This window comes from Armigeres subalbatus, chromosome 3, assembly GCF_024139115.2.
Source record: "Armigeres subalbatus isolate Guangzhou_Male chromosome 3, GZ_Asu_2, whole genome shotgun sequence".
Taxonomy (NCBI): domain Eukaryota; kingdom Metazoa; phylum Arthropoda; class Insecta; order Diptera; family Culicidae; genus Armigeres; species Armigeres subalbatus.
Window position 1 is genome coordinate 62,850,652 of NC_085141.1, and position 23,488 is coordinate 62,874,139.

Below are 23,488 nucleotides of genomic sequence, written 5' to 3' on the forward strand. Positions count from 1 at the left end.
AAGAACAAACCTACACACAAAAAACAAACATTGTTCCAAAGAATATTATGCACTTTACATTTGAAAAGTGCTCCGTATTTTCAAAAATAAAAATGAAATTGATCCATTTCAAAGTAACTTTCTTATTTTAAAAGTGTTTCTTTCCTGTTCCCATTGTAAAATTAAAAGTTCATCCATTCAACTAGAAAATTGTAGATCTGTCAAAACTACTGAATTTCGTGGGAGAACAGGAAGAGAGAACATCGAGAACATCGTTTACTTCTGTTACCTAGTTCCACTATGGACTATCAGATGGTAAAAATAAATAAAGTTTATCGAGATGTACATATATTTATTTGGATTGTCATCTAAGTTATTGGTTGAATTTGTCTATTTCTTATATGACTATTATACTTCCGTACAACATTTAGCACAATAACATGTTTTTAATATAGAATTTTTTCCCATTGTGAATTAAATTATTTTTGTCCATTAATTTTTAGCAAAACTCCCGTAGTAGGTATCTCTCCGTGTGCATCGTCGCTTTCGCGTCCAGGTTTTCGCCTCTATCCGTGGCGAGTTGCGTCGCGAAACTTCTTGACTGCGAACGGCGACAATAGGTCCAACAAGTCGCGGTAAACTTTAAATTTTATCTCCTCGATCATGAGTTCCGGAAAAGCCGAGGGAAAAGCGGTGTTAGGAGCAGTGAATAACCCACGGAATTGGAAAGGTAGGTCATAATATTATTGTGTATAAACAGCATGAAAATGTCAGACAAGAACACCTAACCCACTAACGCAATGGAACGAAACGGCTACGGAAGCAGTAGGATTTGACTGAAAATTTATCTGTCCAATCTCGCCGTTTCCGTAGGAAGTTTCGTTGTATTGCGCAGTGGGCTTGACGTGATTTTGCTTAATGCAAAGATTTAATGGAATGCAAAAATTTCTTTTTTTTACAGTTTTTCTCAAATCGTTGATTGGCAAAACATCTTATATCTGCAATGTACACCCAACGAGCGACTTTGCAGATTTTTTGGAGCTGCTATACTCATTCATACCGACATGTTGATTAAAACTATGAAATAAAATAAACAAAATCTATTATTATATTGTAGTAAAAATGGGAAAGAAAACTTGAATGGGTAAGGGGTGGGTGGGAGTCTCCTTTTTTGGGCGGCTGAAACTGTCTTTCTTTAATAAATCTATTCCACCCTGTATTCCACTATATTTACGATTTGATAATTTCTTTTTAACACTTCTACAATTTTGTTTTAAAAGTTCAAACTTTTAATTTTAGAATGGAATGCAACTTTCGAAACATGGTTGTTGCAAAAGTTAACGTACTTTTATTTTGAACATTTGCAACTCTCTACGAAAAAGAACCAACGCAACTTTTTATTTTTACCAATGGTTTTTTTAATTTCAATAATGAATTTTCTTTCTGTGTACATATATTTTCAAGTAATTTTATTTCAATATCTTTTATCATTCTAATATGATACTCTGATGATAGCAGTAATTCATTCAGTGTGATATTTGTACTTGCATTTGAGATACCAACTTCGGCAAACGGGTTTGCGTGTCTGCTAAATCCGATCTCAAGTGGTAATCAATGTTCAATTGGCTTCCCGGTTTGGTCTTCATCTGAAGATGTGTTGAAAATCCCCTTGTTGCATAAGTAAGCAGAAGCAAACGGTATTAGAATCTACAAAGCTCACAAAGTCCAACCAAAAATGTCCGTCTAGCTGGCAGGCCACTTATCATGAAATTGAAAATAAATACCTTTAAGTTGATGTACCAAATGCGTACCTATGCGTACCTCCGGGCATTTTGAACGTACCTCAATATTTCCTAGAAAATCGATGGCCTGCTGAATAGACGGTCGATTTTTCGAAAATCTTCATAAAACTTCCCAAATGTATCGCTACTGTTATGTACCAAGTACGTACCTTCCGGAAATATATTTGTTTTTCAACGTACCTCAAAATTTCCCTTACATTCTTATACTACACTTTATATGTTAGATAACTCTACGGAATCGGATTCCTTGAAAAATTCTAGGCCGGAAACATATATAAAACCTTATACTTAAGTTGAATAATGGCAGTTTTATACTAAAAAGCGTGATTTCGGGCTAAAAATCATATAAATACATTAGAAAACTCCTTAGGGAAGATCCATAAAGTACGTCACGCAAAAAATGGCGATTTTCAACCCCCCCTCCCCCCTTCGTCACACTTTTTGTATTAAAACTCTAAAATTTTTGTATGAGTCGTCACGCTGCTCGGAACCCCCCCTCCCCCATAGGAGCGTGACGTACTTTGTGGATGGCCCCTTATAATACACACCAAAACATAAATTAGAGCTTACGCCTGGAAGTAGGCAGTATGCAGGAAGCGCAGATATTGTATAGAATGCATTTCCAACAATTTTTAATTCAAAACGAAATTAAAAACCGATGAGATTTAGGGGAACTGTTCCGATCTCCATCTCACTGTATATATATATATATCCATCTCATCGCTAAACAAAGAAATACGGCACCAAATTCGTCGCTTCGTTTTGTCAACATGCGTGCGCACTGCTGAAAAAAATCATAAAAGTAATAAACAAACCAAATTCCTTTTCATTGCTTTGTTTTTGATGGGACGGAAATAGGAGCTATGAGATGAAGTGGCGAACCGTTCCCCTACATAAATATTTCAAAAATGCATATCAATGGTACATTGCACAAATCAAACCCAAATGTCCCTCTGATCCTTCAAGGACATTCTCAGGTATCCAAAGTTTGTCGCAATTGCATGGCATGCCAACGTACCTCGATAAAAATAATTTTCATCAAATTATTTAATAAATAGTCAATTATTCCATATTAAATCCAATTGATTCGAATTTACTTAAGGTGATTATAGAATGAAGCCCGTTGTGAATTTCAAATTCACCACACGTTTATCTACATACATTTCCAAAACCCCAAATCTGGCGTAATAGTTTTCGTATAGTGCCGAGATTCAAATTATGATTGTTCAGCATAACTAAGCAAACGATCTGCCATTATTTCAGCCCCATACGCGTTATGGTTCTTTCATCTCGTGCTCTTGAAAAAAATATTGGAAAAGCACGTGGTTTGCAAAATGGCCGATTTCTGGCTTCATTCCATAATCACCATAATTGCACAAATCGACCCCAAATGTCCTTCTGATCCTTCAAGGACATTCTCAGGTATCCAAAGTTTGTCGCAATGCATAGCATTCCATTCCAACGTACCTCGATAAAAATAATTTTAATCAAATTATTTAATAAAAAGTCATTTATTCCATATTAAATCCAATTAATACGAATTTATTTAAGTACATTGCACAAATCGACCCCAAATGTCCTTCTGATCCTTCAAGGACATTCTCAGGTATAATTATTAGCGTCTTGTACATGACACATTTGCTGCGGTGGCGAATCTGTTTTGACCGCAGTTTCTTTTGGAGCCCGTAGTAGGCCCGACTTCCACAGATGACGCGCCTTCATATTTCACGACTAACATTGCTATCATCCGTTAGCAAGGATCCGAGGCAGACGAATTCCTCGACCACCTCGAATGTATCCTCGTCTATCGTAACACTGCTTCCCAGGCGGGCCCTGTCGCGCAAGTTCCGCCCACAAGCATTACTTTGTCTTTGACGCATTCACCACCAGTCCAACTTTTGTTGCTTCACGTTTCAGGCAGGTGTACAGTTCTGCCACCTTTGCAAATGTTCGGCCGACAATGTCCATGTCATCCGCGAAACAAATAAATTGACTGGATCTGTTGAAAATCGTACTCCGGCTGTTACACCCGACTCTCCGTATGACACCTTCTAGTGCAATATTGAACAACAGGCACGAAATTCCATCACCTTGTCTTAGTCCTCGGCGCGATTCGAACGAACTGGAGTGTTCGCCCGAAATCTTCACACAGTTTTGTACACCATCCACCGTTGCTTTGATCAGTCTGGTAAGCTTCCCAGGGAAGCTGTTCTCGTCCATAATTTTCCATAGCTCTACGCGGTCTATACTGTCGTATGCCGCCTTAAAATCAACGAACAGATGGTGCGTTGGGACCTGGTATTCACGACATTTTTAAAGGATTTGCTGTACAGTAAAGATCTGGTCCGTTGTCGAGCGGCCGTCAACGAAACCGGCTTGATAACTTCCCACGAACTCATTCACTAATGGTGACAGATGACGGAAGATGATCTGGGATATCACTTTGTAGGCGGCATTAAGGATGGTGATTGCTCGAAAGTTCTCACACTCCAGCTTGTCGCCTTTCTTGTAAATGCGGCATATAACCCCTTCCTTTCACTCCTCCGGTAGCTGTTCAGTTTCCCAGATTCTGACTATCAGTTTGTGCAGGCAAGTGATCAGCTTTTCCGGGCCCATCGTGATGAGCTCAGCTCCGATACCATCCATACCAGCTGCTTTATTGGTCTTTAGCTGTTGGATGGCAGCCTTAACTTCCCTCAAGGTGGGGGCTGGTTGGGTTCCATCGTCTTCTGAACTGACGTAGTCATCTTCTCCGCTGCCTGTACTCTCGGCGCCATTCAAATGTTCCTCGTAGTGCTGCTTCCACCTTTCGATCACCACACGTTCGTCCGTCAAGATGCTTCCATCCTTTTCCTGGCACATTTCGGCTAGCGGCACAAAGCCTTTGCGAGATGTGTTGAGCTTTTGGTAGAACTTGCGTGTTTCTTGAGAACAGCACAGCTGTTCCATCTCCTCGCACTCCGCTTCTTTCAGGTGGCGTTTCTTCTCCTGAAAAAGGCTGGTCTGCTGTCTCCGCTTCCGTCTATAACGTTCCACGTTCTGCCGGGTACCTTGTGCAGCGCGACCGCCCGCGCTGCGTCACCCTCGTCCCTCGTCACCCTCGTCCGGCAACGCTGCCTCGAGATACTGCTCGTATGTAGTGGCGACATCAGGTTGCTTCAGTCGCTCTAGGTCGTACCGTGGCGGTCGTCGGTACCGAACATTGTTGATGACGGATAGTTTTGGGCGTAGTTTCACCATCACCAGAGAGTGGTCAGAGTCGATGTTAGCGCCACGATATGTCCCGTCGTCGATAATGTCGGAGAAGTGCCGTCCATCAATCAGAACGTGGTCGATTTGTGATTCTGTCTGCAGTGGTGATCTCCAGGTGTACCGATACGGGAGGCTGTGTTGGAAGTAGGTGCTACGAATGGCCATATTCTTGGAGGCGGCGAAATCAATTAGTCGTAGGCCGTTTTCGTTCGTCAGCCGGTGAGCGCTGAACTTTCCAATAGTCGGTCTAAACTCCTCCTCTTGGCCAACCTGAGCGTTCAAATCTCCTATGATGATTTTGACGTCGTGGCTTGGGCAGCTGTCGTACTCACGTTCCAGCTGCGCGTAGAATGCGTCCTTATCATCATCAGTGCTTCCGAAGTGTGGGCTATGGACGTTGATTGTGCTGAAGTTGAAGAACCGGCCTTTGATCCTCAACCAATGAAAGAATGATCGGCCACCACCCGATCACGCGCCATTGCATATCGCCCATCACTATGAAAGCTGTTCCCAGCTCGTGTGTGTTGCCGCAGCTCTGGTAGATGGTATGATTACCTCTAAACGTTCGCACCATTGATCCCTTCTAACAAACCTCCGGCAGCACTACGATGCCGTATCCACGGTCCTTGAGCACATCGGCGTGTATGCGTGTGCTCCCGATCAAGTTGGAGATTTGCAGTTCCATGAACCGAGTTTCCAATCGCTAGTCCCTTTTCGTCGCGGTGGTTCCCCGATGGTTCCGGTTCGTACTCTCTTGTTGATTGTTCGTTGCTTATGTTTTTTAAAGGCTGGCTTGCAGGGCCTGACACAAACCCCCTAAATTTCCGGAGGACCATCCTCCTTATTCCCGGTGGACCATGATGCACAGTTTTACTTAGAGTTCATCGCTGGCACTCGGACGATGATCAGCCACCCCTAACATGGAGTGAGTCGATCCTGACATGGAAAACAGACGCTCAGTAAGATTTGCACCTCCGCACAATAGGAAAAAAGAAGGTATTTTTGGCCAAAATTATGAATCCTGCAATAAATGGTGGTATTAATCATAAAAACATAGATAGAAACGAAAAATATTTTTTTCGAGCCTTTAATGGGGTATGGGACCAATTTTTGGCATAGTATCGATTTTAGTCATATTCTACAAAACCAACGGAATTTTGTCACTTTTTTGGCTTGCAATAAGCCCGCTTGATGCTGGATAAAATACTACTGGTCATATAAAGGGTTTTACTGTATATTCGTGTCACAGACAAATGGACGCAACACAGTTTTCCTAAAATGATAAAAAAGCACTATTAGCTTCTGGTGTTGAAAATTCACTGAATAAAACTTATTAAACCAGCAAAGGAGAGTAGAACAGATTCAATTAGCGTCATATTGTGACATCAACGAAATGGAATTTCATTTATTTGATATTTCCATAAGATTTCTTTCATAAATTTAAAAACGGATTGTGACAAGGAGTTATTTAACAAACTACTCATCCACCACTTTATGACACGTTATGGTTAAATCTATAATTCGCTTCTTTTATGTACTAATGTCAAAATTGTAAATTTTGAACCCCTTCCCTTCTACCGCGTGACGCTTTTTATGTGTTAGTTGTCTTTTTCTTAAATTAGGCGCAACGTTAAGACATAACCCTCCCCTTTCAAATGTTATGTAAATTGTGTTCGTCACCATTTTCAATTGAAGTGGCATTATTGAGTAACTCAGATGAAAATTGAAAAAGAAGAAGTTTACCAAAACACCTGATTAATCCCCCTAGCGGTAATGTTATCTTTCTCGTACATTATAAGAAAATGTATTTTGGCCATAACTTTTGAGCCCATAGTCCGATCCAGCCTATTTCTAATAGGGAGCAATGGAACAACGTTCTCTGACGAATGAAACTCGTTGCGAGTAAATCGGTTGAGTGTAAGTGCCTAAAAAATAGTTAAGATAATTTTTGCTCACACACATACAGACATTAACATACACGTACACACAGACATCACCTCAATTCGTCGAACTGAGTCGATCGGTATACAACACTATGAGTGTTTGGGCGTTCTTTTTAATGCTTTTGGAGCAATCATATAGCTTCTACGTATACTTAGTACACGAGAAAGGCAAAAATAGGCATTTTTAAAAAATCATGTATCTTACAGAGTTGTGCATTTGGGCAGAATTTTATTCATGGTCCTCAAAGCTTAAGCGTTCAATAGTATAGTGCATGATGTTTTACTGCGGGGTATTGCGGGGTATCAAACTGTTTCGTTCGTTAAAAACTGCGTAAAATATGCTTTTACAAAACTACTTAAAACTAAATTCTGGACGGAGCTATTATTACATTATAAAGCGTATTGCATAGATCTGTTTAAGAGCTTTGTAACGATATATAAATATGTTACTTTTGAGACGAAAATATGGCAAAGCTGGCCGTTTTCCCAAAAAACGTAAAAATATCATTTCTAGGAGGGGCTAGTTTGAACGCCCCCCACCCCTCCCAAAAAAATCTAAAAAATAAAAACCGTCCTGATTATAAAAATATAGGTTATAAGCTGTGTATTCATCACATTTTATTCGCTCAAATCGAAAATTGGCCTTTTGGTAGTTTTGGCCACTCCTTTATATGGGGCTGTCCTATTGTGCTCCGGAGAGGAGCAAACCTTCCCTTCCCTGTCAGCATACGACCATAGTTCCCACCGGGGTTGGTTACCCGATCTTCCTTAAGGTTACTCGTATCCCTGCCAGCACCACGAGGAGGTAGGGATAGGAGTAGCTGGGTAAGAGGCTAAGGACCGCGAGATGGGTCTATTTTATTCCTTCAGGTACGCGAAATACCAATAGTACGCTTTACCCAGCATTTGCCGTGCCAAACGATACCCATAACAGCACTGAATAAACCCACCCACACCATGGACAAAACGCAACATTTTGTAACGCAATATTGCATACCCACCAACTCTTTGATGCGTTATGTGATTTGTAAATGAGCCCAAAATAAAACAAAAATAAAAAATATATATAATGGGTCACTCTACTTTTTAATATCACCCTTATGCTGTGATGATAGCCTTATTATTCCGAACTACTTTGTAGAACAAAAAAAATCGGAAGAATATAGTTTTGACATAAAATGCATCTTTCCGCGTAAATCTGTATCATGGCTCATAGTGCAACGGTAATTAATCACGATAGTATAACACGGGCCTTCATTAGCCTTAGCCTTTATCAGCCATGTGGTAAGATGCGCGGCTACAAAGCAAAACCATGCTGAAGGTGGCTGGGTTCGATTCTCAGCTCGGTCTAGGAAATTTTCGGGTTGGACATTTTCTCGACTTCCCTGGGCATAAAAGTACCATCGTTTTAGCCTCATGATATACAAATGTAAAAATGGTAACTTGGCTTAGAAACCTTGCAGTTACCAATGTGGAAGTGCTTAATGAATACTGTGAGGCGGTAATGTTCCAGTGGGGGATGTAATGCCAAAAAGAAGAAGAAGAAGTATGAAACGGAAGCAATTTATATGCGTACTCTTACTCGAAATACTTGGTGCTGCTGATTGATTAATTTGCATTACATCTAAGAAGTTTTCGGTTCCGATAATTTTACAGTAGCACACACGCATAGGAAAAAGAACAAAGTATTTGTTTTGTTTCAAAATAAGCCTGCTGAAATGATCATAGATGGACTAAGAATCAAACCCTCCATCTTCATATTTTTCTTCTTCTTCACTGGCACATTTCCGATCATAATTCAACTCAATGAACACTTCCACAGTTATTAATGGTGACTTTTTCCAAAACCAACATTATGCAGTCATATGAATATATTGTGGCTTATATGTCCAGGAAAGTCGAAAAAATGTCCCATCTGTAACTGGACCCTGGAAGATCGAACCAAGCCATCCTCAGCTGATTTGTAGCCGGGCGTCTCTTCCGCTAAGCTGCAGAAGACCCCTCTCCTACATATTGGCACCAATAAAATTTACACCATGAATGCTTAAGCTATTGAAAGAAGGTGGGCTTCTGGTTTCTACTACGTGTCTCATCCAATGATCGTTATGCTCGAAAACACACGCGTCCAACCCACCGAACGTGATAACATCTCTTTATCTGTTTTACTTCTGCCGGTTTCGGATATGGGTATGTTTGGATGAGGGACGTGGGAGGTTTTGCACAGCGAAGGTTGAATAATCCGTGATAACGCGTGACACTCCCATGTCGTATTGAAATATGCCGACTATCGGAAAAGAGTCAAAGAGGCACGCCTCCTCGCCGGTTTCGGTTTATTCATAGCGTGTAGCTTTCCGGGCTAAGTTTCGGAGTGGGTGGAATAATTTGATTGTGACATTTCTATGAATATGTTATTCAAGGGTTTTATATGTATGATTATATGCTAACCACATTTTTTCCTGCCGAGCGGAGTAAAGGTATCCTACATTTTATTCTTGTGACGCGAAATGAATAGAAACATGTTTTTACTCCGTTAAATTGACCAAACTTTCCTCCTTTTGCAGTACGACTCGGAGATCCAGTATCTAGAGAGCAAAGGCCGCGAGCAGCAGGATAAACTCGACGCGCTCACGCAGGAAATCAGCAAGACGGATCAGGTCTATCGGCAGGGCAGCGAGCAACTGCAAACGCTCCAGTACGTCGAGGAAGAGGGCGAGCTCGTGCGGCAGCAGGAGAAGACTCTCAAATCGGAGATCACCCTGCTGCGCTCGAAGCTGGCCAACTGCGAGACGGAACTGCTGCAGTGCAAGAACAAGATCCGCCTGCTGATGGACGAGATCCAGGTCGAGCAGCGCAAGTATTGCCGACAGTATGACTCTAATCGTGCACAGTTAGAACGTCATCTAATGTCTGAAGTTGACAGGATTCAGCTGGAGATCGATCTGGCCATCCAGAGTACGGACCATGCGAGCAAGGCAACCGATAAGCTGAAGAGCGAGGTGGCTGGCATCGAGAGCAACATTGCGGAGAAGAAGAAACAGGTCGAGCAGCTGGTTCACGAGATGAAGGAAGTCAACCTGCAGAGCCTGGCGGTGGCTCCCGCCGACGAAGTGCGACATCTACTGGAAGGTGAGTGTTGGGTTATAACATAGATCCCATGGTAGCACCTTTATTTATAACATTTGCTCTTTTGTTGATTTGGTGTTGAGCATGTAGGCAGTATTATAACGCAAACTACAAATATCTGCTTCGTGTTTTACCTGTTTTGTATCTGATTTTGATATACCAAACAGATGAATGACTATAAGTGTATGTATAGGAGAAAAATATAGTTTTTATTTCTGTATCAAGACAGCTTTTCATGCTTGGTGGTAGTTCGCAACCAATGATAAAATGTATTTTTCTGAGATTTCAAACCCTGGCAAAGATGGAAGTTCAATTTAAATTCTTAACTCACTAATGTAGACAAATGTCCCATAAACTGACATTTCAACATTCTGCGTTTTCTTTCAGTTGGCTCAGTGAAGCCCGGCAGCACTAGGAGGATGATCGGATCGCCAAGACAGCTGGAAAATGCAGTCCCTACCAGTAAGAATCCCCACGGAGTGTGGGTCTAACGAGGAAAAACGGCAACTATAGATTAACTACTACTACTGCTACTGATGCTACCGCAACAGCCAGTAGGAGTCAGTCAGTGGCATGCAATAAGTTATTCAACCAATTGTGATATTGTTGTGTAAGAGAATTCAAAAGTGCAAGCTGCAAGGAAGAATATCAACTAGGAATTGCTATTCGTGGGCTTAAAGGCCATTAGAAGGAACAGATAAAACACAAACGATTAGATAAAGACACCCACATAGCGACGTGGAAAATACGATCCTTCATCAAAAATGGCCTCATTTTGTACTTAACACAAAGCGATTTATTTTTATACATGCATAGGCTATACTTTTAGAGACTGTTACAAACCACTTTCAATCAACTATTTCTACTTGCATATATCTACTACTTCACGTACTGTTTTTTTAGTACACCTAAGTTCTCATATGTGACTAGAGAATCTGCGGCAGGAGCATACAGACTTATATTTAAACAAAATTATATCGGCACGAAAATGAAATTACCAGGTCAAAATCTCGAATCCGTAGGGTCCAATGACACCGCCGAACTTAGTTTGCGCAAGGCGCAGAAAACTTGATCTGACCGTGTTTATCACTTTCTCTACATCTTTCCCACCAATTACAAAGAAAAAAAAATTACATTCCATCATTTCGTTTTGGCGAAGCAAAATAAACAAAAACGGAAACATTTTCCACATAAAACTCCACAACGCAACAGTGGCCTCACAACGGTAAGACTAGCACATTGCGAGCGATAATGTTGATTTGAGTAATAAGTGGAAGTAAAACTTAAGACAGTTGAAAAAAAACATTCCTCACAAAAGTAATTCTATACTCTATCCAAATGGTTCTAACGAATAAGAATTGATGTATTCTGCATATATCTTGTTTTGGTTTCAATTTCAATTAGTATAGTTTTGTAATGTGTTGGGAAAAACGATGCATCAATCCGAAAAGCTTCGTTTCCAAGCTTAATTGCTTGATTGATTTCGGATTGAGTATAAACGTTGATGAAGAGGCATGGCGATGCTGCATTAACCGCACCTACCTGGGTGGATGCGTTGTGCACGAAAGTTCTTTAACGCTAGGTGGCCAATGGGACTTAAAGCTGTGTTTGAATTCAAACTAAACTTAGAAGTGACGGTTCGAATAACTCTGCACGCGAAGCAAGATTGCTATTGAAATACAATGAATCGTTTTCGAAAAATGGGATTTTTTTATTTTCATGCATCATTTTTTTCCACAAGCAGATTATATGAATAGTCGCCTCTCCACATCTCGATATTAAAGAGATCTTCGACATCGAGATCGAGGAATAGATGGAAAATTTAAATGGATACTAGATCGTAAAAAGCTAGTTGCTATGAAAAAAAAAAAATAAATGAAAATTTCACGAAACTTTATAGAAAATATACAACAAAAAGCCGGAAAAATTATACCCAAACCAGTAAAAAAATTTTTGAAATATTTTTGAGAGAAGAACTCTATCAGCTTTTAATTAGGCTTTACATTTAATCCAAGAAGATTTCTGAAAAATCATATCATCAGAACAAAGAAATGTTAATGTTCAACAAAGTGTTTTGGTGAAAACGCAAACAAATTTTCAACGAAATTTTTCACTGCAATTAAAATTCCTTGAATAATGATTGATTTTGTGAAAAAAAAATCCATAATTGGCCATATTTTTATGGCCCATCTGGGCCTTTTTCACTGAATTCGCAAAATGCGAGATGCGCAGCTTAGCCTAGCGGTAAGACGCGCGGCTACAAAGCAAGACCATGCTGAGGGTGACCGGTCTAGGCAATTTTCGGCTTGAAAATTGTCTCGATTTCTCTGGGCATAAAAGTATCATCGTGTTAGCCTATGATATACGACTGTAAAAATGGTACCTTGGCTTAGAAACAGATGCGCAAAATAAAATTTAACACTATTTGAATGATTGACCGTTTTGTTTCACACTATGCGGCCTTCACATGATCATAAAATATTGACAAAACTTATTGATGTCAAAAAATGGTAGGTATTGTCGGATTAACAATTAGCTGTGTTGAATGTTTACATGTTTTGTGTAAAACATTTATATTTTATTTCTATCTTCTGGCTTTTTTCAGTTTGAAAATAATTCAAACGGGTTCACATTTGCATTGCCCGACGTTTCAGCCCGTTTACATAGGATGTGTTCGAATATGGCTAACACCTAGCGCCGTAGCGTGCGGTTGGCCTGGTTAGCCTCCGCCAAGAGTGCCGGGTCTTAGGGGAGCGCCGAAATCAAGATTTGAACTATATGAAATAGATCAGTTTTATTAGTTAAGGGACAATTAATAACAAACTAACTACAAAGCTTGAAGAGTTTATTTTTGTATGTCCTACGAAAGGCGGAAACAGATGAGACTAAATACTCAAGGCTGAACTCAAAAGGCTGGAATCTCGAAAGGCTGAAAGTCTCACAAGGCTGGAAGTATCGAAAGGCTGTGAAGTATCAGCAGGCTGAAATTTATCGAAAGGCTGAAATTGGAAGGATGCAATGGCAAGTTGAGTGGCTGAATAGTGAAAAATGAATGAAAAAACAAAAATAAAGAATAAAAATTAAGGAATTGAAAATCTATGTATCTATGTACATAAAAATGAATTTCTGTCTGTCTGACTCTTATAGAGTCGGAAACTACTGAACCGATCTGCGGGAAAATTTGTATGCAGAGGTTTTTGGGGCCGGGGAAGGTTCTTAAGATGGTTCGAGACCCCTCCCTTCTTTGGAAAGGAGGGCTCACATACGAATGAACCAGAAATTTCTGCATAACTCTAGAATAAATCAATTTAGGCGATACGAAGTTCGCCGGGCCTGCAAGTAAAAAATAAAAAACAAAGAATTAAGAATAAATTATGACGAATAAAGAATAAAAAATCAAGATTAAAAAAGAACGATGGAAGAAATAATAGAAGGAAGAAAGAAGGAAGAAGGGGAAAGTAATTGGAACCAGGACGAAAGAATGAAGAAGAAATAAAACGATAGAAACATGGATTAAAGAAGAAAAAGGGAAATAATAAAGAAAAAAGGAAAGGAAAGAAGGAACAATAAAGAAGAAATAAGGGAGCAGAAAAATAAAGAAGAAAGATAAAACAATGAAGAAGGAGAAAAAAGGAAGAAATATGGAAAAAAAGAATAAGTAAGAAAGGAGAAGGAACAGGAACGAAGGAAGATGGAAGAAGACAGTTTGAAAAAAAAGGAAGAAAGAAAAAAGGAGAAAGAAGAATGAAGTTGGAAGACGAAAGAAGAAAGAAGAAAAATGGAAGAACGGATAAGGAAGAAAGAAGAAGGAGCAAGGAAGAAAGAAAAAGTAAAAGGAAGGAGGAAAGAACAAAGAAGAAGGAAAATGGAACAAGGAAGGAGGAATAAAAATAAGGAAGAAGCAAGAAGAAAACAGGAAGAAAACAGGATGAAGGAATAAAAAAGAAAGAAAGTTGAAAGAAGAAAGAAGGAAGAGAGGAGAAGAAATAAAGTAGACGGAAAAAATAAAAAGGAATAAGGAATAATATAGAAGGAAGAGGAAAAAGAAAGAATTAAGAAAAATGAGGAAAGAAGGAAGAAGATAGATAGAAGACAGGAAGGAGCAGGAAGACAGGGGAAGCAAGCTGGAAGAATTAAGAAATCTGTGGAAAAAGAGAAGAAAGAAGAAAGAAAAGGGAAGAAGGAAAAAGTAAGAAGGAAGATGGAAGAAGGTAGAAAGAAAAAAAGAAGGATAAAGAAGATAGAAGATACAGAAACGAAGAATGAAGCAAGAAAAAAGGAAAAAGGATAAAAGAAAAAGGAACAATGAAGTAGGAAGAAAGAAAAGAGTAGAAGAAAGAAGGAAAAAGGAAAATGAAGAAAGAAGAATAACGAAGGAAGAAAAGAGAAAGAATAAATGAATAAAAATATAGAAGTAGGGGAGGAAGTTCGGTTGTGGGCACCGTTCGGGTTTGGGCCCCCTACGTATATTTTGACAGATAACAGATGCTGTCATTCTGACAACCGTTTTTAGTTTGCAATTGTAACATGATGTTTTGTGCTCAATATCAAACCGGATGGGGATCTCTACTTTGAACCTGGGAGCTGCGGACTGAGTCAAAACGATTGTCAAAAAATCTCCAAAGCAACCTGTCAAAAAGTATCCATCGCATCGAGAGAGTTTTGTGAGCATTCTGAGCGCAGCCGAGAGAGCACACGTGTAAATCAACTCATACTAATTATAGTAAATTTTAAACAAAACCCAATTTTCTGGTGTTATTTCAAATCTATTGAAGAATAAATAGAAGGAAATGGCATGAACTAGTTTTATAATCAGCACAATAATTTATGTGATGTAGTAAACTAACAAATTCTTTGCAATGAATTTAATAAAGATAAACACAATGATTATTAAATGTGAGGAAATCGTAACGTGTACACTAGAGTGATTCAAATTTTGACTTTTTCGCTCCCCTGTGCTTAAACGATTGTTTTTGCTATTTTAATAGTCCTCCCAAATTTTTAGCTGATTTGGATGTAATTTGGTTGTGCACGTGCTGTTTGAAGATTAAATGAAAATTACTATGAGAATTGCCACTTATGTAAAGGATCGTTTCGTGAAGCAGCCCAGAATATATTTGAATATATTTAATGCATCGTTATCATAGAATAGATCCTAAGCTGAAAGTCAGTTGTTGTTGCGAAGCAATCTGACTTTTGTGAGCAAAATTATAAAGAAAACAGAAATGCTCATTATTGATATTGATGTTATTCTTTTACGTGTTAAATTGAATTTCCCACAATTCAGTATTTCCATAATAGCTTTGGTTGTCAGCAATCGTTTAGCAACAACGACGATATTTACCCTTGTTAAATTTCCTATGTTGCTAACGTATTCATACATTCTAAGAGCTTAATGGGCAATGATGGGGAACGGTTTTTCACAAAAGTTACTGTTTTCATAGTAATTTTGATATAAGCTTCAAACTGCTTGTGCCCAGTCAAATTACATCCAAATCAGCTAAAAATTTAGGACGATTATTAAAATGGCAAATGCCATCGTTTAAGCATAGGGGAGCAAAAAAGTTAAAATTTGAATCACTCTAGTGTACACATTGGACACTGAGAGGAAATTTGTGGTTTTCAAGCAAAACATCTTGAAAATTCGAATCGATCGAGTCCGCAGCTCCCAGCTTTGAACTAGGAACAAATCATTTTTTTTTTACAAAAAAAAACAACGCGAAAGTTATTTTTGGCCTTTTTCAAAGCGTCATATATTAAAGTGATTTAGTGCAAATTTCTTTTCTTCATTTTCCAACAGGGCTGCGAAATGGGCATCCTTTATTTTATTTACAAATCATTCAATATCGTTTTAGTTGTCCCCGTTTTTATGCAGTTTTTATAATTATTTACACATAATGAGTTTAATTCATATTTTTGTTCTTTAAGAATGTCTAGTTATTATATCCACACTTTTTGAAACAAATCGTTGACTGATTTGCTTGCAACAAGTTGCATTCGACGGGGAATCCTATCCCATTGTTTCCTATTGAAAATTGGTCAGATTGGACTATGGGATCAAAATTTATGGCCAAAATACTAATTTTTGTAATGAACGAGAAAGGCACTATTACCGCTATGGTGATTAATCAGAGTTTTTTTTACTGTGAGGTATATTAATAAAACGTAAATAAATAAAAAATCGAAACACATTTACCAAACTTTTCTTATGTGATTTTTTTTTCAATATCCTCCCCAATGCACCGATGGAGGCATCATCACTGCCAAGTGGATCGATCTGATTTTTTATTGCCTCCTGGCTATTATAATTAATAAATTATTCCTTTTCTTTAAATCTGGGTGGTTTCTGTTCATGCTACTTTATTTTTAGCTGAGTTTTCAAGGGTGCCCACAACCAAACCACAAAATTGAAATGTCCAAAAATGTCAAATTTGTAAAATTGTCAATATTTTTTTCCAACCGATAAAATCAAATTATTTTTATCGCTAGTAGTAAGGTTATTAGTCTAGCTTTCCATTGGTATGCAAATGTCGGCATAATACCAACTAGGGCCAAAGTTATGGACCAAAGACAAAAGGGTACCCACAACTGAACCTCTTCCCCTACTTTTGACAAGAATTAAAAACCAAATGCGAAAATCAAGAACAACAAATAAAGTCTTGTTTCTTTCTATGCCATCTTAAAATTTTCTGTGCAGAACGGTCAAAAAAATAAATTCTGAATCACAATTGGTCGGGGTTCAGCCAAATCACACCAAGCGCGATCGAAAAATTACCAATTTTTCTTCTCAAACTTTTGTTTAGCAGATTTAATTGATCGCAAATCGCATCGAACATCCCTCAACCCCATAACTGAAGATATTCTACTGCAAATGTATGCTTGAATTGATATGAAACTATTTTCGTTGTCCTTGTACGAACAAAATATCACAAGTCAGTCAAAATGCCGCTTGGTGCGGTTTGGCTGAACCCCGACCAATTGATAGAATGCAAGGAGTCACAAAAAAAGTTCGGTTTTTATCCGTTTGTGACCCAAATTACGTCAAATGTAAACTATTCCATTAAAATCTGTTTCTCGCGATTTTTCAGCCTCTCGAGTTTCAGCCTTATGTAAGATTTTTACTTTTTCAGTTCAGTTTTTGTGTTCAGTCTTATGTGATTCAATCTTATGTGGTCCCACATAGAAAATGGATTGGTCTGATTTTTTGCCGCTTTTCCGGTTGATATCCCAGTAGTTCCGATCAAGCCACTCTAGAGTTGCATTTTTATTCATCCGAGTAGGTCTAATGGCAACTTCGATTATTATCCAATCCTTTCAAAAGTAGGGATTTTCTTGATTCGACCAACGACCGACAAACTTCAGATTTCAAATTTATTGGTCTAAATAGACCCAGTAGTACTGGCAGTAATGAGTGGATTCTCACCAAGAAAATTCGGAAACTTATCGTGAACTCACGGATTGGACCTTTTTTGCCTTTCTCGTACAACTTTTTTAATTTTTAATATAACTTTTTTAATTTGCGTTGGTTTTTTCAATCTTTCAAAAAATCATTTAAATTTTAAGGGTTGTTAAGAAATTCTATAACCATTAGTAATCCTTACTTACTACCTTCATTATTCGAATATTGGCCATAGAAGTTGAATGAGTTCAAATCATCACGCAAAAATGACCGAATTTGAGCATACGCAGTTTATATTTTATTTAGCCCCTTTTTTACTTAGTAAGTAAAAGGCTTCGCCAAGAGCGCTTAGTGTCTACGCTACGGCTTTGCGAACACCAATACGGATGATAGTCTGATGGCCAGGGAAAGCAATTAAATTTTCAGCCAGCTTCAGCATGTTCTTGCTTTGTAGTTGAGAATCTTCGGCTAATGTTGCTAAGCTTTGAATTCGCCCATAGAGGTAAGCCCATATTGGCCCTGACACTTATTTACATCTTAAAACACATTTTAGCCGAAAATAGTTTGATTTGATTTTCTTTTAGAACAGCAACATGAAAGTTGAATTATTTTGATTCGAAAAACATGTGCTAAAAAGCACTCTATCATGTAGTTTCTTAAAATTCTAACGTATTTAAAAGTTTTCAGTACATCACTGTTGATCACGTTTGAAAAACATTTTAAAATATACTTTCTTTACTTCACCATGTTGAAATACAGTGATTTCAGGCATACTTCCGGTACCACTAGATGGCAGCAGCGTGGCTTCGTCAAGGCGAATTATGACAAGTATGCACATGCGATGGTTGTCAGCATGTCTTTCTTCTCTTGTAAAATATCATGAAAATATAATTGAATTGAAATTGAAATGCTATTTACTGCGATAAATGAAACCATCAATTCTAAGTTTTAGCCAATGTATTGCAATTTTCGTTAAAAAAAAGTTATTACACAATGATTTTAGTAAATCGGAAAAAAATATTGAAACCGTCCTTCACAATCTACACCTAAAAAAGAACTATGAACTGACTCTTATGGTACTTGGTGAAATTCGGTTTCCAATCAGCATTGAAAATTAGTTCAATCTTATACTTTTTATGTAACATTAAGGTGGAAAGCTGTAACATAGCGTCGTCGGAATGCCATTATCTCAAAATACACATTTCGTGCAGCACATTGTTTTAAAATATGCAAAATATTATCTTTACTATTTGTTTTAAAACACTAGATTTAAACGGAAAACTATTTATAGATAATCTAATCTTACAATGCATGAAGGATTTCAAAAGCAACTACTTGAAACAATACAAAAGTAGGTAAACGAAGTAAAACCAATTCAATACATACCATGTTACAAACATACCACGCGAGTACTTAAGCAAACGTTCGTATTTAAACCTAGTAATCGAAACGACAAGATAAACACTGCTAAACACACACAATAAAGAATGAATTTTGATGCAACTAAAACCACCTACAAATATATTTCTACACTCTCAAACACAAACACAGAAAAGATGCACACGAATTAGTTAGCCAAGTTAATCAAACACACGGAAAACGGTATACCATCAGACGACTGTTGAAAGTACGTGCATTATCAAAACACATAAAAGATTCTATTGGAATAAACACGCAATGAAACAATCTCCCAACTCTATTCAGATAGATACCTAACTACACATTAAAGAGATTCGCTATTTTTGTCACACACTAGATTCCAGATGTTTGAAGCACGTCCAACCTAACCTAATCAACTATTTACTAATCCACATTACATGAACAGACAGATGGTATTGAATTTATGGTAACAAATGTATTTACTATTTTGTACTTACTATTTTGTTTTAAAAGGAATTAGAATCTTAATCTGTTCATTTCAAGCAAACTAGTGTCACCATCACTTACTCTCTCACTCATGGGTCCTGAGCACCCCAAAGGTTACATATGTAGAACGTTTAAACAGTACGCGATATTTCTTTGTTGGTTTCTTGAGCGGTTTGTTAGGTTTTGGAAACAGAAGGTTTCTGGCATAAGGACCATTATCCGCCATGATGCGATTTTCATCATAACTATAGCATTATAGTTTGTGAGCAACAATAGAATTTATTGTAATAACAATTAAAGTTATCGTATTGTTACAATAATTTCTATTGTAATTCTATTGGACTGCCGGATTGTCACCGGCAGGACCAGAGTTATGTTGGACGCTCCTTTTCGGATTTCAACTCATCGTTTTATAGCCCTGAAGATCAAAGATGGAGAGATATTTGTGCCTACACACTTACATTTTCTCTTGGTTATATCTGAAAATGCTACCAATTTTGAACTGCACCTTTTCAAAAAGGTTATGTAGAAAGGCGTGTGCTTTGACATAAGGCATTGGTTAGTTTAGAACTTGGCTGCTAGGTGGTGGTAGAGTAGAGTGGGGCAAGAGTACGCACTTAGTTTTCAATCGATCATGTGGCCCTTATGAAGCAAGCTTCTGCATATCAAATCAGTGTCGATGATTCATCTACTCTTCCTTTATGTTACCCAGTGGAAAAAATATTGAAATTATTGAGATTCGTTTTAGTAGAACCCTTATTGCAAGACAAGAAAAAAACGCACTCTTACCCCACTGGTGGGGTAAAAGTGCGCATCGGGTGGGGTAAGAGTACGCATTTATCCAATCATGTGCTTTAAGTATATATTAACACAAATAAGAGTCAATAACATTTAATTGATGTTTAATGAGCATATATTAGGGAATGTTTAAATATTATGTAACTCTTAAAGGGGGAGGGGGTCCTAAAAATGTACACTTTCATACGAAAAACCATTGTTTTTTTATATATACAAAAAACTACAGAGGTAAAAATATATATCAGGTTTCGCGTGGCGTATACAAAGGCATTTTCCTTAAAGAAAGTCCACCAATCACGTAACGCAAAATTTGGCTATTTCATCACCCCTCCCCCTATTTTGCCTCCTTTCTAACACCGAATTATTTCAATTTATCCTAAAAACTTGTGATAATTTCGAATTCTGTCCCTTTTTTCTTAGTTGTGGATCTTTACGCTTTGTAAGAAGTCTTATTTCGGCCGGAGATACGGGTTTGACATCATAACTTGAATATTCATATGCGTACTCTTGCCCCACCGGTTCCTGCGTACTTTTACCCCACAGTCCCAAAAATTATTCAAGTAATGGTTTTGACTTCTTGGAAAACCAACCGGATTGGTGTTCTGTACCATAAAGTACTCTATACAATAGGTTATCGAAATGGTATAATGTTCACCTGATTGAACGTATATATGGTAATGAAATACTAGTTGAGGAAACCCAATTATTTTTAGCAAAATGACCAAAAAGTTATCTAACTCCATATCTCCCTTGTTGTTTATTCAAATCGTTTACAATTACACATGATAATAGTTGGCCAGAATACCTGTCAAACTGATGCAGTGCTGCTAGTTTATCTTTTTTTATTACTTCAAAAAATCGAAAACGTACTCTTACCCCACGCGCACTCTTGCCCCACTCTACTCTATATATGAAATCATTATTTTAGACTAACTCTAGATATTCCGATATATGGAAATTTCCACATTGCAATTATTCTTATCGCACAAATTTGAAATTTGTAAAGATGATGTCTTTAGCAAAGTTCGTCTGTTGGGAATGGCCTGTTTTGTAACGAAAAAATAATTAAGAATTTTACAAATAAGCGACATGATATGTTGCTCAAGCTTCGGTTCCTTCGTACCAATGTCCAACACCCAAGTTGTATTCGGCAAAATTGTTCAGGATATCCAGGACTACAAAGCAGTGCTCAGTGTAATGAGCACTGCTTCGAAGAGGCGGTGCTAGTGTGTAACCACTAAGTGTTACAAATGAAATTGTTTTCAATAAATGAGAAATGCATTGAAAGTGATTTTTACACTTTGCTGGTGGCCATAGTTAGGGTGAGCGGCGCAGAGCTCTGTTACTTTGGCGAGCGTGAATCAAATTGGTAGCTGTGCCATTCGCTCACCGATTGTTCGAACCGGATAACTGATAGCTACCAAAATAATTGGTGGAACACGCCGAAAAATGGAATTCGAGGTTCCCGCGAGTCTGTTGGAGGCAGGCCGCTCGCTTTCTTTAGTTGCGATCGTGGATGTAGTTTAAAGTGACCCGATTCTTCCAATCCGGGAACTTCTATATTTTGAAAAGTTATCAAATCGTCAATGACATTTTCCTCCAATCAACCTACAACATCCAATATGATGCATATGGCTCGATTTCATAGAAACTAATTTCCTAATATGATATGTATTATGAGCTGAGAGTTCGTTTGGCGACAGCCGCTTAAGTCGTGGAAAATCTTCGATAAACGAAACATTCTTCATTGGTCTACTGAATGTTGTCAGTTGTCCATTGTATTATGTAAGTGTCCAACTGAACGATTGTCGTTGGTTGAAGACGGTGAATTGTCTGTTTCAATTTTCGCATGTTTCAAGCATTTTCTTGATTTTGACGATTTTTAGATCTTTGCAAATTTAAGGACAATCCTCACGGAATCCAAATTTGAAAGTACTCGCGTGTTCAAGAGCACACCACTCAATACGGAAGCAATGGACAACTGTCATTTTTATTATTTCAACGCGTCCGACGTGTCCAGATTTTACACATTTTCTGATGTTCAATTTTTTTCTAAATTCTGGAGCCGGCCTAAACTTCTCAGAATATTTCTAGACATTTTTAATTTTGTATATCATACAAATCCTTAATATTCCCACATTCCTCCTTTTAGTTCATTAAAATGATTAAGATTCCGGAGATTTCTGCGTTATCCAAAGGCTGACAAATCAACTACACTTTTGTTGATCCTTTAAAATGCTTGTAATTTTTTACTGTTAAGATAGCCTTGTCCGCGGATTTTGTCCCCGTCGATTTTTTTGTGGCGGATTTGATGAGATTTCGACATGGAAAATCAGTTCTTTCGCTGATCACATTCAAAATTACGGAAATGATTTAGATTCTCAAAACATTCCAAGTTCAGTAAATCTTTTAGATTGCTTCCTTCTTCCTTTTTCTTCTGTATAGTACGGTCTTTTACATATTTTCTAAACATCCCATTTCCAAATGATTCCATAGATTTCCCAAACTTTACGGATTGATCATGGAATGCGGGACGTTTTCCGGGACACCTGGCAATGCGGGACAGTTAGGCTGAATCCGGGACTGTCCCGCACAATCCGGGACGTCTGGTCACTTTAAATTGTAGTTATATCGTGTGAACCCAAGTTATGTTTTGAGAAGTGCAAGTGTAGAAAAATTATCACGTACTTCTGGTCCAACTGGCTGGAGAGCCCCAATCACCAGTAGCAACAGTTGAAGCTGGTTAAAAAAAAGGATTGGAAGTATTTACCGGTCTCGCCCGGTGTGATGTTTTTTCACCGCAGCTCAATGTCAAAGAGCTTCACCGGTAGTCGTCGCGGATCCCCCTCCGCAGTGTTAACTGCGCGACTATACCATCCGCTAACCGCCAAGGACGACTCAGGAAGGTCGTCGTCCTGTCAAGTGCGTGAATTACAGTTTTCGTCCGGTGAACGTTTGCCGCCGTCTCGTTTGGGTAAGCAGGCTCGACGCTCTGTTGGCCGACCTTGTCATACGGCTGCGGTCATACAACCCGTCAGCGTCCAGCCGATCGCCGCCGGTGTCAAAAAAATCGTAAGCTAACCTGCGATGCAAGGATGTTATCGATCATTTAGTAATTCGCGTTCGATCATCTAGTAGTTTTTCAATAACTCATTCCAGAAGCTGATTCTTGAAATGTGTTGTATGGTCGACTTCTAGTGCGAAGCTTTTTCTAAAAATCTGTCAGCGCTTCATTGCTCGTCATGTATTCCGCCCTCCGGGCAATTCATCGTTCCTCCAGCATTCCATCACCTTGCCACCCATCGCCTCGCCCGGCCGACCACTCG

At 38.4% G+C, this 23,488-nt stretch overlaps 1 protein-coding gene across 4 annotated transcripts in view; it reads left to right on the forward strand.

Moving 5' to 3' along the window:
- The window catches only part of LOC134219248 (transcription factor mef2A), a 281,676-nt gene extending 267,222 nt beyond the window's left edge, over positions 1 to 14,454 (forward strand). For 3 of the 4 annotated variants that reach the window (XM_062697954.1, XM_062697955.1, XM_062697953.1), the window contains 2 exons: positions 9,538 to 10,102; positions 10,487 to 14,454. In XM_062697954.1, the coding sequence (XP_062553938.1) occupies positions 9,538 to 10,102; positions 10,487 to 10,590 (669 nt within the window). In that variant the 3' untranslated portion in view covers positions 10,591 to 14,454. The remainder of the gene's footprint in view (positions 1 to 9,537; positions 10,103 to 10,486) is intronic. The other variant, XM_062697956.1, reaches the window with a different exon arrangement.
- Positions 14,455 to 23,488: the final 9,034 nt, after the last annotated feature.